The sequence below is a fragment of the Jaculus jaculus genome, chromosome 1 (genome assembly GCF_020740685.1).
Source record: "Jaculus jaculus isolate mJacJac1 chromosome 1, mJacJac1.mat.Y.cur, whole genome shotgun sequence".
In the NCBI taxonomy this organism is placed as follows: Eukaryota; Metazoa; Chordata; class Mammalia; order Rodentia; family Dipodidae; genus Jaculus; species Jaculus jaculus.
Window position 1 is genome coordinate 296,898,183 of NC_059102.1, and position 13,348 is coordinate 296,911,530.

General features: G+C 49.2%; 2 protein-coding genes across 4 annotated transcripts in view; one reads left to right on the top strand and one right to left on the bottom strand.

The window, feature by feature from the left end:
- Positions 1–7,267, top strand: part of Stx6 (syntaxin 6) — a 64,313-nt gene extending 57,046 nt beyond the window's left edge. The window contains exon 8 of the mRNA XM_004658736.2: positions 1,337–7,267. Coding sequence (XP_004658793.1) covers positions 1,337–1,413 — 77 coding nt within the window. The 3' untranslated portion in view covers positions 1,414–7,267. The remainder of the gene's footprint in view (positions 1–1,336) is intronic.
- Kiaa1614 (KIAA1614 ortholog) overlaps positions 1–13,348 on the bottom strand; it is a 54,347-nt gene that overhangs the window by 859 nt on the left and 40,140 nt on the right. For 2 of the 3 annotated variants that reach the window (XM_045137857.1, XM_045137856.1), the window contains exon 11: positions 11,969–13,346. The exons of the other annotated variant lie outside the window; for it this stretch is intronic. In XM_045137857.1, coding sequence (XP_044993792.1) covers positions 13,153–13,346 — 194 coding nt within the window. In that variant the 3' untranslated portion in view covers positions 11,969–13,152. Of the gene's footprint in view, positions 1–11,968; positions 13,347–13,348 lie in introns of those variants that run through there. 3 annotated transcript variants of the gene reach the window in all.

A 13,348-nucleotide genomic window follows, 5' to 3' on the forward strand; every position in this document is an offset into this window, starting at 1 on the left:
TTTGTTTTGGGTGTAGGGTCTTGCTGTAGCCCGGATGGATAACCTGGAATTAGTCTCAGGCTGGCCTAGAACTCACAGCCATCTCCTACCTTTGCCTCCTAAGTGCTGGGATTAAATGCCGGCATCACTATGCCCAGGGTGGGGGGAGAATATGAATGGGTGCACCAGGTCCTCCAGCCACTGCAAATGAACTCCAGACACATGTGCCCATGTGTATGTGGCTTTCTGTGGGTACTGGGGAATTGAACTCAGATAGGCTATCTGGACAAATACCTTAATCACTGTGCCATCTCTCCAGCCTTGTTTAATTTCTTGGCAGAATTTCTCTAGCTGTATAGCTGAAATTAGCCTTGAACTCAAATCAATCATCCTGCCTCAGCCTAAGTGCTGAGGTGATGGGTATATATCAGCATTCCAGCTTTTTAGTGACTTTTTTTTTTTTTTTTTTTTTGTATCATACTGACCCTTGGTGGTAGATTCCAGGACTGGCATCTGGAAAGACTGTTTGCTTATGTTCCTCAGGTTAAAGAAGCATCTTGGTGAGGGTGATATTTTCAGTGTCCCAGGCTTGAGCCCTTCAGTGTCTGATGATATTTGGTATTTAATTTTCACAACAGCTCTGTGAGGCAGCTGTGGTGGAGTTGCCTGCTGCCAGAAGCGTGGACTGGAGCAGGCATCCTCAGGCCTGTCTGATGCCCATGTGCTACAGGACCTCCTTGCTGTCAGCCATTCAGAGGGACTCTAGCCACTCTGTGTCCTGTGACAATTGTTCACAGTCATTGGTCGGAGAGTGCAGACATTTGGCTGTCATTTACAGAAGAGCAGAATGCATTATTTGAGTACAATTACTGGTTAAGTAATCTCCTCCTTGACTAGGGAGTTAATGATGCTGTCACTGGAGCTTGCTTTGTCCATTTCATTTCTGAAGTGACCAGCAGTAGCTTTCTTCTCCTTTCCACCTTCTGGCAGCTCTTTGAGAAAAGAGCCTGAGTGTGGTTGAATGAAATGACTTGACTCTGGGAGATGGAGGCAGGCAGGCTGTGATCTGTTCTCCTGATGCATCTATTCCAGGGTGCACCAGTCACCAGCACAAAGTGCAGACGCACAGGTTTTGATGAAGGCGTGGGACTCAGCCTACCAGGGGACTGTCCAGAGCTCTGAATGGGCATGAAGTATAGGCCACGGGAACACGTCAGAGTACCTGTACCTGTGCAGGGTCAAGAGCCTCCCTGCCCCTGTCACGTGCATGCTCTTTTTTTCCTTCTGTTTTGTTGTCTTATATTCCACAAGCCTGTGCTGAGTCCTGGGAGGGTCACCTCTGTGTCCTGCCTTGCAGATCGACGCCAGTGGTGTGCCATAGCCATCCTCTTCGCAGTCCTGCTGGTCGTGCTGATCCTCTTCTTAGTGCTGTGAGGGTCCTCCTCAAGCCCTTCTGTTTGTGGACCCAGGGGAGAAGAGAAGCAAGCACACTCCGCCACTCACATTCCTCTCCTGGAAACATGCCTCTGCACTTCCCCCCTTCTGTGTGACTCCACCATTGAGACAGCCCTCCTCCATGCCAGTGTTGGAAGGGCAGTCTGGAAGAGGAAGAGGTAACCGCACTCCTGGTAGGATGACTGGAAGCCCTTCGCCACCCATCCTTTCTGAGGACAGCTATCCACTATTAAGCCTCACTGGTCTTGGCTCCCTGAGAAGGGACTTGGAGTCATGCAGAAGAATTAACAGACCTCTCATGTTCCGTCACTCATTCCACCAGTCTCTGGCCACTCCTTCCTTCGCCTCGAATCCTTTCCTTGCTCAGATGGGTCCTGCTGTCCCATCAAAAGAAACCTGTCAAGAATGCAGGCATCTGGGTGTGTACATTTCCCATTGCTGTCACATTTCTTAGCCCCTGAGAGGTGGTTATTGATGAGGACAGAAGGCTCAGAAACAGTTGGTGACAGAAATGCAGAGTTTCATTTTTCTGGGATAGGAGCTGAGATTAAATTGCTTTCCCAGGTGCATTTTTGTGGTGAGAGTAAGAAACAGGATATGATGAAACACCCTGGGGCTCGGGAGGGAGTGCTAACACCACCATGCATGGCTTTAATGGACAGGAGCAATTAAGAAGCTCAGTGGGACCTGCACTGTTACTTAGTGAAGGGTTGGTGATGTCTCCAGAGGTTGGGCCTGACCTGCAGTGTTGCTGTCCCAGGGTGTCCTCCCCAGAGGTGCAACTGGCATTTTTAGAGTAGCCCTTAAATGCTGAACAGTGCAGCGGCACTCTACTGGGACGGCCACTGGTCACCCTCCTGGGTGCTGCTTTCTTCCAGCGACACTCTCCCCTGGCGGGAGGAAGAGGGCACTCAGTACACGCTACATTGATGCGGTGGGGGGGGGGGTCAGTACATTTATTACATTTATCATGGCACAAAAAGGTTGATTCTGGACCAGACTTCTCTTTCCCTGTGAGTAAAAGCAAGGATGTATAAGAGAACTTGATTCTTTTCTTCCCTAAAATGACGAGTTGACTTTATCATCCATTTGAGTAACTGAGCCAGTCCAAATTTAATGATAGATGCTTTAATTGAGTTTAAGTAGTTGAAACTTCTGAGACACTAAACTTTAGGCTTCTGATGACTTTTTAAATGCCTCCAATGTGCACATGTATATAGGATATTTTTTATAACTCCCTTGATGTATCACCTGGTATTGAAGTAGCCGTTGAGCCAGAGCCAGAGCTCGGTGGTGGAGGCACCAGTCACCTCTCACTGTTGTCATTTGCACTTGGGAAGAGCAGCAACAGCTGGCTAGAGTTTGACCTTTGACTTCCCTTTCCTTGCCATTTTGTGCATTCCTCAGCACACTAATTTTTTTATTTGTTTGTTTGTACTCCATGTGGTTTTGTTTGGGGATTTTGATTTTCAGGTCACCCCCCCCACCCCAACCTTTTTTTGTGATTTCCAATGATGTGCTTGCCCAGCTAACTTTTGAATTGCACTTTTTAATAAATATTTGTAACAATTTTTAAAAGAAGGATATTTTATCTTGTTTAAGATCACAATATGTAATGAAATCTATCCATTAATGAAAACTAAAAGCAACTTTATAAAATGGAAAGGGTGGTCAGCATCCATGTTTACACTCAGCTCTGATGTTTGATATATAAATAAGTTATTCTCAGATTGGAAAAGAGGGAGTGTTACAGAGTGCTTCAGTGTAGGGTACTAGGCTATTTATGTTTTACAAAGCTTTAAGGTTCTGAATAGTCTACTGTAAACTCAGACCAGGGATGGTCCTTAGATTCACATTGAATATAGAAGCCTTTTGTTAAAAGTAAATGGGGGCCTTGTCTAAGTACTGTAATCCACACTCCACATTTCAAGAAGCAGCTAGCATTCAAAGAATTAAAATTACTCTATTTAAGAGCCATGCTCTTGGCCTCCTATTACCAGATTGTGTCAGTTGGGCCTGTTTAGAACAAGCCTGGTCATTATTGAGTCAGTTTCTCCCATTAGTTCAAGGACCAAATTTTGTGGCGCTGGGCTTACTTTTGTTGGATATATTTTGAGTGGGTATGTTGACCCCACTGATTTGGAGTATTTACTGAACAGTGGCTCTTGAAGACCTAAGTCTCTCTGAAGCTGAGTAGGGAATGTTGAGAGAGAGAGTGAACTTCCCATGCAGGTGTTTGCATTCCTGCCACAGCCTGACTTAGTCCTGGCCCTGTCCTCTGCCTGGGCACTTGCTGCAGAGTCAGGTCACACCAAACTACAGCAGCCAAAGAGAACAAGGAGTTAAGAATTCTCGGGGATCCCAGGAGCTGAAGTGGTTCCTTCACCTTGTGTCCTAGAATAGGGAAAGAAGGGACACCCCACACTAAGAGTGCCTCTTGGCAGCAGTGCGTCCCCCCACCCACTCCCAGCCTTCTGTACCAAGTCTTGTATTCATCACTTTTAAGGAACTGGCAAAGTATGATGGGTAGGAGAGAATGAGTTCAATTTGTATTTATTGGAAGCACATTTTACTCAACTGATTTTGGGGATGAGATGGACATGATCCATTGAGAATGTTTGCCAGAGTGTGGATCCAACTAGAAAACCAAAATACCTTCCGTTTTCAACTCTTAACTTTTGGTTTTGTCTTTGTTTGGATTGAAAAATCACAATGCTATGTATGCTCTGGACTGTGTGGCAAATGGAATTGGGTGTGTGTGTCTTCTACAATTTCAGAATTCACGCCAGAGCTGAATGGGGAAAACTTGGTAACTTGCCCATTATTCTCTGTTTTTAGCCAGAGTTAAACAGACTGATGGGTCTGGTAGCCAACAACTTGGCAACTCCCATTCCTTCTCACCTCGTGAGAGTAAGGGCTGTGAAAAGAAATCTAGTCTAACTCCACAGAAATCTGTCTCTGTTAAGTGTTTTACCTTCTGTAAGTAAAGGTGGTAGAGCCAAGATTTTTCTTTTGGTAATTTCCCTGCCCATAAAGTAAGAGCAGAGAGACATCTATTCTCTTATTACCTTTTAAAATTTTTCATAGTGTTTGAAGATGAAAAACTCAAATGACAAACGAGTTGCATTTCACCTCTGTGGGCTTTATACTGCTCAACTTCACCTTGTGCCACAAAGTAAATTTGTTAACAAAACAAAAATGGACTATCTAGAAAGAAATTTCTCAAATATGGAATGCACTACCTCTCATTTTTCCATTTTTTTTCCTTTCTTTTTCTCACTGACATTGCTTCCCCTCCCATCTGTTTAAGATTTTTTTTTTTAAGAATGTTCTTTGCCCATCAAGAGTAGAGAAGGTAAAACCAAAGTTGCCAATCTTATCAAGCCCTGGTCACTGTGCCTGGTGACAGGACCCCAACAAGAGGCCTTATTAAGGCACCAGAGATCCAGCCTGGCTCCTCCGCGGACTTTGCTTCCTGGGGGGCAGGTTAGCTCATCTGTCAGGCTGGTGAAATCAGGTAGCTTTTCTCTACTGTCCAGCTGTCCTTAGTCAAGTCCCAACCTTAACAAACATACTTACCTTGAAAGTGGTCTTATTCTTATGAAGGCCACATTGGTCTGTTGTATGTAAAGGTGGATGCCACTGTCACCTGTTTACTTAGCTTCCTGAAAAACTGCTAGGTGGTGGTAAGTGCTGAAAAGTAAGAGAGTTTGAAGTAAAGCAACCATTCAGCCCTTCCTGAATAGCACTGCTGTCAGCCGCAGGATTGGTGTCCCGTGCTTGGTGACCCAGGGCAGGGTGGAACTCTAGCAGAGGTGGCCTCTGTCGTTGCCATCTTCATGGTAGACAGAGGTCATGAAGTGCCGTCCTCCCGTTGGAGTTGAAGCAGTTACGGTGCGCCGACAGGCTGCCAGCCAGCCATTGGGAGCTGGGGAGCCTGCACGCTTTGTGGGACAAGCTCACGTACTCAGAGCTGGCCACGGGGAGGACTTAGACCCCATGCTTACTTGTTGAGCTTCATTCCTCAGCGCAGTATTGTGGTATGTTTTGCCCTTTGAACAAAACTGAAAGTTCCTGGCACCTCTGTCAGGTGGTCTCCGACTAAGGGCTGCAGAGCTTCTGTGTGCATTCCGGTCTCTGAGAATGCAGCTGTGGGTGCCAGGGCCAGACAGAAACATGAAAGCTTGGTCTTCCTTGGCTGTAAACTACCATGTTGGTGCTATTTTTCTTCTGATGTGACCTTAATCCAGAATGTCCTTCCCTTAGTTGTACACATGTTAGCTCTACTCAGTGAGTGCCCCACTTGCCTGCCCTGCTGCCTAGGTTGCCCGTGAGCATTTCATGGGCCTGGTTTGCCACCTGCATTCAGACCTTTCTGAAAAAACCTATTGTACAGTTGTGTGTGTGTTTTTTTAAGGTTATGAATTATCAACCAAGAGAACATGTGGTTGTTCAGGGCCTGTTGGAAATAAGACCACTCAGGGTTAGAGAGATGTCTCAGTGGTTAAAGGCACTTGCTTGCAAAGCCTGGAAGCCCGGGTTCAATTCCCCGGTCCCAAGCCAGACGCACAAAGCGGCACATGCCTCTGGAGTCTGTTTGCAGTGGGAGGAGGCCCCAGCACAGCCATTCTCTATCTGCCTCTTGGTCTCTCAAATAAATAATAATAATAATAATAATAATAAAAGACCACCAGCGTCATCATTTGTTGACCAGGTATATAGGCCCTGTTCCCCTGCCTGGATGTCAGCCCTGGGATGCCACCAAGTTCAGGCTGTCCAGCTCAGCAGTAGATTCAGCTGAACTACGTGTAAACAGAAAGTTACCCTGCAGCTGAGGAGTGTCCTAGGAGAAGCAGGTGTCCTCGTCCCCAGGAAAGCAGAGTGGCTGTGGGGTAAGGACAGGACGGGACAGGGCAGGACCGCAGCACACAAACAAGGTTTTAGAGCTGCTGTTTGATTTTGTTTTGTTTCATTGACAGGGCTGGGAACTGAACCCATGCATGATAAGCACACTCTAGTAATAGGAGGCCAAGCCCCATTCCAGCCCCTCTATGGTTTCTTCCTGAGTAGCCCAGGTTGGTTTGGCTCTCAACAAGCAAATGGGAGGGAGGCCTGGAGACTGGCATGGAAAGGCCAAAGCTAACCAGGCCGCACATGCTGGTAGATGTGGTTTTAGTAAGTGAAAAGCTTCTTCCTTGGCTCACTTGTAATAAGAAATTAGTGTAAGTCAGAAACGAAGCATATAAATATGGACAATTTGTGGGAATCAATTGCTATACTTTTTCCCCCCTCAAGGATAAACAGCTGATGTGGGGTCAGGATCAGAACTACAGACACCTGAATGGCCTTTGGGTGGTGCTTGCCCTGTTGGCATGGTGACAAGACCAGAGCCCCGAGGCCAGAGTTCTGCCACCCTCAGCCCCAGGAAAACTCTAGTGTCCTTTACATGGTGGCTCTTTGAGGGTGATGTAGGATCAGTGGTGGCTGCAGCACCTGTTGGGAACTTGTTAGAAATGCACATTCTCAGGCCTTCCCCAGACCTGCAAAACATGCAAGTCCCAAGAAGCCCCCCACCTGAGATTGAGACCCATTGGATCTCAGTATACATTGTCCACAGCTTTGGTTGTATCTTAAAATTCTGACAACACCATAACTTGAAAACTTTTTAAAACACATCTGTGTAAAACAAAACAAAAACCTCAGCTGGCCATCCTTAAAAGTGGTGTTTTTACACCTTGCAGTCTGCTGGTAATGTTTCTTATTTCTGCTCTTGACATGTTAACAGCTATACAAAAGAATTTTGTTCAGTATTAAAGAGAAATGGAGAGACTGAGTTTTGTGTTGCACGTTTTTTCCTTGTTTAGTTTGGTGGTGTTTTGCTGTTTTGTACTGGGGGTTGAACCCAGTTCCTCACCCATGCAAGAGCTGCTTCCCCAGCCCACTCTTTTCTTGTAGGTTTTCTTCACACCTGAGAGGTCACTCCTCCCTCCCACCTGTTCTGATATCCGTACCCATCTGCCTGGGGGAGTTAACTGCTAGATCAGAACTAGGAATTGTGCATGCTACACATATTAAGAATTCTTAAACTTCAGACTAACCATATATCGTTCACCATACTTCACAGGACAGTGTTTCTGTTGGGACAGACTGGGAGCGAGCAGGAAAACTAAAACTAATGCTTTTGTTTCCCCTGTGGAAGTGCTGGGCTTTGGGAAGAGTGCATCAACTTTTCCAGGACCTAATGTGTCGAGTTTCTTGTCTGAATAGCTAATATTTCTGGCAGTATTTGGTGAGAATCTTGGGTGTGGGTCCGGTCTTTAACCAAGGCTGTCAGTGCAGGCTGAGCAGAAAGACAGTTCCATTTAGTTCTTCATGACCCACTTTATGCCTGAAGTCTGAGGTTCCAAGCAATTAAGAAATTTGCTGCCAGGACTCATGTTAAATGCTTACAATGGTTGAGGCAGGTAGACTGAAAGCTCAAGACTAGGCTGGGCAATTTAATGAGTCTGTGACAATAATAACGATGATGATGATGATGACCTGGAGAGATGGCTTAGCAGTTAAAGTCCTTGCCTGCAAAGCCTAATGCATGACCAGAGTTCGATTCTCCAGTACCCACATAAAGCCAGATGCACAAGGTGGTGCCTGCACCTCAACTTCATTTGTAGCAGCTGGACACCCTGGTGCACCCATTCTGTCTGTCTTCTCCCTCTCTCTCTCCCTCCCTCCCTCCCTCCTTCTCTCTCTCTCTCTCTCTCTCTCTCTGCTTACAAATATATATATTTTTTAAGCTGGGGAAAGCCAGGTGTGGTGGTTCACGCCTTTAATCCCAGCACTCAGGAGGCAGAGGTAGGAGGATCGCTGTGAGTTCGAGGGCACCCTGAGACTACATAGTGAATCCCAGGTCAGCCTGAGCTACAGCGAGACCCTACCTCGAAAAACCAAAATAAATAAATAAATAAGCTGGGGAAGCTCAATGGTAGAGTGAATGCCTGCATAGTGTGTTTGAGGCCCGAAACTGGAGACAGCAGAAGTTCACTCATATGTAACGAGTGGAGAAGACAGTTCAAATTGGAATCCAGATCTGACTGGACCATACAAGGCCTCCCTTCGGAAAAGATGCCGGTCTTATTTCAATGGTGGCAAGAAGGGATGTCCACTAAGCTGCCCCTGTATCCTGGAAAGCGAGCACAAAGCCGAGAAAGAGGCATCAACAGCCGGACAAGTTCGTGGTGGATCAAAGCACTGTACTTGCGAGTAGTGAAGGTAGATGGCAGCTGCCTTGGTCTGGATCCTCACCCGAAACCTAAGCTCACTGTAAAGTCAAGACATCTGGTCAGGGTCTGCAATCTTAGCACACAGGGGCCTGGGGCAGGAAGATTGCCTTGAGTTCAAAGCCAACCTGGGCTACATAATGAACCTTTAAGGCCCTCAAAACCAATTATAATAGTTCTGGTCCGGTATTTCAAGCAGATTAGCCTCGTGGAATTTGGAATTTTTATTTAGCTAGAAATGGCTGTGGGGGGGGGGGGGAACCAAACCTCTTATAATCTAAAAAGACCTGGAAACGGCAGCACCTAGGATGCAAGCACAACTGTAGCCCCTGAGGGCTCCCATCATGCTTGATTTCTTTTTTCGCAGTTGAACTACAGAGCTGGGTGGAGAGTAGTGGACTTCTCCAAGAGGTGGAAGACGGGACTGAGGCTGGCTCTCCTGAGAAGCCTCTGTGGTCCCCACGTGGAGCAGGGCCTCCCGCCTTGGGGCTTCCACTCTAGCCCGTAGCTTGCTGGTTTGCCTTTTATCACAGTGGTAGCTGACTCCATCCTGAGGATGTGGGTACCCCATGGAGAAAGCAGACCTCTTCCCAGGGCCTGGCACCTAGCCAGAACCCCAAGGGCAGCTCCACACTGTGATGAGAGCCTGAGCCCAGACTGCAGAAGGATGAGACAAAGCCAGGCCTGGTGGGTGGCCGGGCATCACATGAGAGTGCCCCAGATACCCTCCAGGACTGGCAGGGCAGCTGCTAAGCCCTGGCTTCATGGGCACAGAATCTGAGCCAGTCTCAGCAGCCCCTTCCTTAGGGCCCAGAATAGCGACCTGGCCAAACGCACAGCCAGAAAGAGCTGGGCAGAGCTTGCCAAGGAGAGCTGCTGCCATTCTAAGCAGGTGCTCTGGCTCCATAGGAAAGAAACTTCATAGAGGATGGCTGGGAGGGTGACAGCTATTCATCTAGCTCCAGAACTAGCCTGGGTGGGGAGGCGGGTCAGGGAATAGGCTGGGCAGATGCACTAGGGCAGTCTAGATGTTGCCAGGTAAGTTTGATGGAAGATAATTCCACAGAAGAGAGTCACAGTTGTGCCCCTGACTACAAGATTGTAAGGGAACTTAAGGGGAGGGGGCCAGAGCCAGCATGCAGGTGTCGTGGTTTGTGACTCAGGACCAAAACCTACATGATCTTCGTAAAGCTGCCAGGCAGGCGTTGGGTGGGCAGTGAAGGTCATTCCAACAAAGACCACGGACAAACAGGGAGTGGGAAGACTACTTCTATACACAGAGGTGGGGCCCAAGGTAAGGGGAACCAGCAACCAAAGCTGCCGCTTAGAACCCCTGTAGAGGCTACTCCCCCTGCCCTGAGCCACCGTGAAGGGAGGGCCAAGAAGTCCACAGTCATGCCAGCACACCTGCTTCTGGCTCTCTGCTTCTTCCTGGTGACTCGGATCAAGGATGAGCACGTCATTCCAGGAAGATTTCATCAGCCCCACAGGCTCAGTGGAGGAGGAGAAAGAAAAGGAGGGGCTAAAGGAGAAACTACCCTTGCCCTGTCTATTCCCCCAACACCTCACCTCTCTTAAATACTGGACAGGCTCAGCCCACAACATGGCTTTTATAACCCCAGAAATATGTTGAAAACACTGCCAAAAAAAAAAAAAAAAAAAATCACGGACTGGCACGTGGGTGGGAGATGGGACCCCACTTCCCTAAGGGAAGATAGAAGTGATGTCGAATACCCTGTGAAGGTCGGTGGCCACCAAGCTGCACAGCTGGCTTGGGGCAAGGGGAGGTGGGCTGGGCAGTCACAGTACAGCTCCATTTCCCTGAATTTCCAGGTTGACCATTTTGAAAATCTGAGCCCTGCCTATGGCTGTCATCTGCGATTTGGTGACATTGTAAACGCAGAGTACTGCTGCACACACCCACCCCACCCACTGCAGACCAGGGCCATGGTGTCCTCAACCCGGAGCAATACGCTCAGCCCGGTGCCCCTCTCCTGACTGGCAGCACAGATCCCACAAAGGCTGTAGAGCCTACAGCCAACCACTAGCCCGAGGCCCACCTGGGTCCTCGAAGACACTGTCTCTGAGCTTCCCACGCCTTGCCTGCCTTCCAGACCTGCAGGGCTGCACCAGCGATGCAGCAAAGCTGTCTTGAGACTGGCAGGCTGAGAACGGTTACCTCCCGGTGCTAAGACGACCCATGATCGACCTCTGTTTTCTCTCCATGAGGAACCCCATGCTGGTGCCTACTACCGTCTCCCCCAGAGAGCAGTTACCTCCTACCCACCCCTGGGCAGACAAGGGTCCTGAGTGCGGTTTCACTTATGGTGGTGCCATCTGAAATCCCCCCACCCATCTCCAAGATCGCTACGTCTGAGGTCAAGGTTGGGGTCCCATTGCATTCCATGGTTCTGATGTCAGGTGTGTCCGGTGAGTGCACGTTCTACAGAGGGCACCCACACTTTGCACGAATGTATTTTCTGTGCCTGAGGAGTATCCCTGCTCTCCCTGTACGTTCCCACTTAACCACACCCTAATCGGGCACTCCTTTCCCCTTCAAATCCACGGGTCTCTCAGCCCTGTGAAGCAGGCCCCATTAGGCCCAGCCCCGGGCCTTGCAGTCCGGGTGGTACCTCCTTCTGCCCTCACTGGGAAGCAAATCTCGTCTCCACACCCCTCCTGCCTGCACAGTGCCTGGCTCAAGGTAATAAACTCAGTGTCCTTGCTATATAGGAGAAACATGATTTTTGCCACTGCAGTCTTTTTGCAAGGTGAAACTTGTCCAGTGCCGTGACCCTGAGGTTAGGAATCGATGCAGGAGCCGTCAAGAGTCCCCCTCAGCATAGCTTCCTGCTGAGTGCTCTGTTTCTACATGGAAGGAAGGGCACTAAATCTATCTTGGGCCATAGTCCTCTGCACTTGTTACTTGTTACTGAGTCCTCTGCCACCTGCTCTAGATTAGAGCCTCGCTTCTTCCTCCTTCCCCAGCCCTGGGGCTCTGAGCCCCCTCCCCCCATCTCAGCCTCCAGCTGAAGCAGAGGGGTCTGATCTGGCTCTTCTTGTAGGCCCAAGGGCACAACTGTGCTTGCGTGGCCCTGCCCCTCAGACCATCTCTTCTCCTGATGAGAGCTGTTCTGCCCATGGCCCTCGTTTCAGCCCAGTTCTGCTGAAGGCTGTTTCCTTTTTATTTTTGTTTCATTTTTCCCACTGGCAAGTACAAAACTGTGAGCTGCCCACTCCAGTCCTCGCCACAGTCCCTGAGCTCCATGTTCTCTCATCATAAGCCTTGTCAGAGCTTGTCTCCCAGCCCAAGGACTGTCTGCAGACTCTCCTGCATCCATCCTGCCTGGGGCCTCCCCCATACCTGTGCCTCTCAGCTCCCGCCCTGCCCCTTCCAAGCACTGGTGAGGACAGGATGAAAGCATCAGCTCTGCATTTTAATAATTTAACACCAGCACACTTGTACTTGCATTTGTAGAGACCCAACCCTCAGGGCAGTGGAAACCGAATGGGATGTGTCCAGGCAGAATGGCCACTCCTGGGTCTCACAACCTTGCTGCTGCCTGCCGCCCACCCACAGCTTCCACCAGGGAGGTCTGTACAGGAACCTTGCAGCTGAGGGACAGCCAGACACCAGCTGCAGCCCTGTCTCCAAGCTGGACAGGAGAACAAAGGCAGAGGCCCTCCCAGGGCCGGCTACAGCAATCCCAGCCTCCCCAGGGTGGAGGCGGAGGGGTGGGCTGGCTCCCTCCCCCCTGCTGCATCCTGACTTAGCACAGTCGCACTTCCCTGAAATTGGCAAGGGTTTCATTTTTTCCTTTCAACTTTACGTATCGTAAAAATTTCCTAGAAATTCTTAATATTCTGGCTACCAGATAACATCTCCCAGATGTCCATACACCCAGAAGGGTTGTATGAAACTCAGCAGGCCACACATCTCATTGTTTACTTTTGGAATATGTGCTCCTGGCTCCAACGCTGTGCCTGGGGACACTATGCCCTTTCTGGATAAGGAACGAAGGTGGGGCATGGAAGCCAGGGGAGCCACAGCTGAAACAGAGGTGTGCAAAGCCAACACGGCTACTGTCTTTGTCTCTGTCTCTGGAGTGCTGGAGACTGAGGAGTCTTCACCTGAGGCCAGCTCTCAGGGACCAACCCAAGATCCCAGTCAAGTGTTCTCCCCCACCAACAAAGAGGTGATGTTACCACCACCTCCATCATGGAAGGAGACCAAAGACCAGTATTTTCTTCCCCCACACCTGCATGAGGTAATGGCCTTCAGTGAAATACACAAATGGGCTCCTTGCCTCTCCTTAAAGTGGTAAATCACAGCCCCGAGTGCTAGGTGGCACCACAATCCGTGCTTTGGGCACACAAAATGGCTGGGCAGTGAGTTTCCAGCCAGTCCAGGTAGAGCGGGTCGCGCGGGGAGGAAGGTGAGCAGTCACTGAGGGGCAGGCCTGTGTCTCAGAACACGGACTGACAAGCTGTCCACACGCGCCAGCAGCTCCTTGATGTGAGCCAAACCCAGTCCAGCAACCTTGGCCCCATTTACTTCGAGAATCTCGTCCCCCACCCCAAGCAGGCCTGAGTACAGCTTGGCAGTATCCAGGTCAGCCATTGCCTGCACGTAGAGTCCT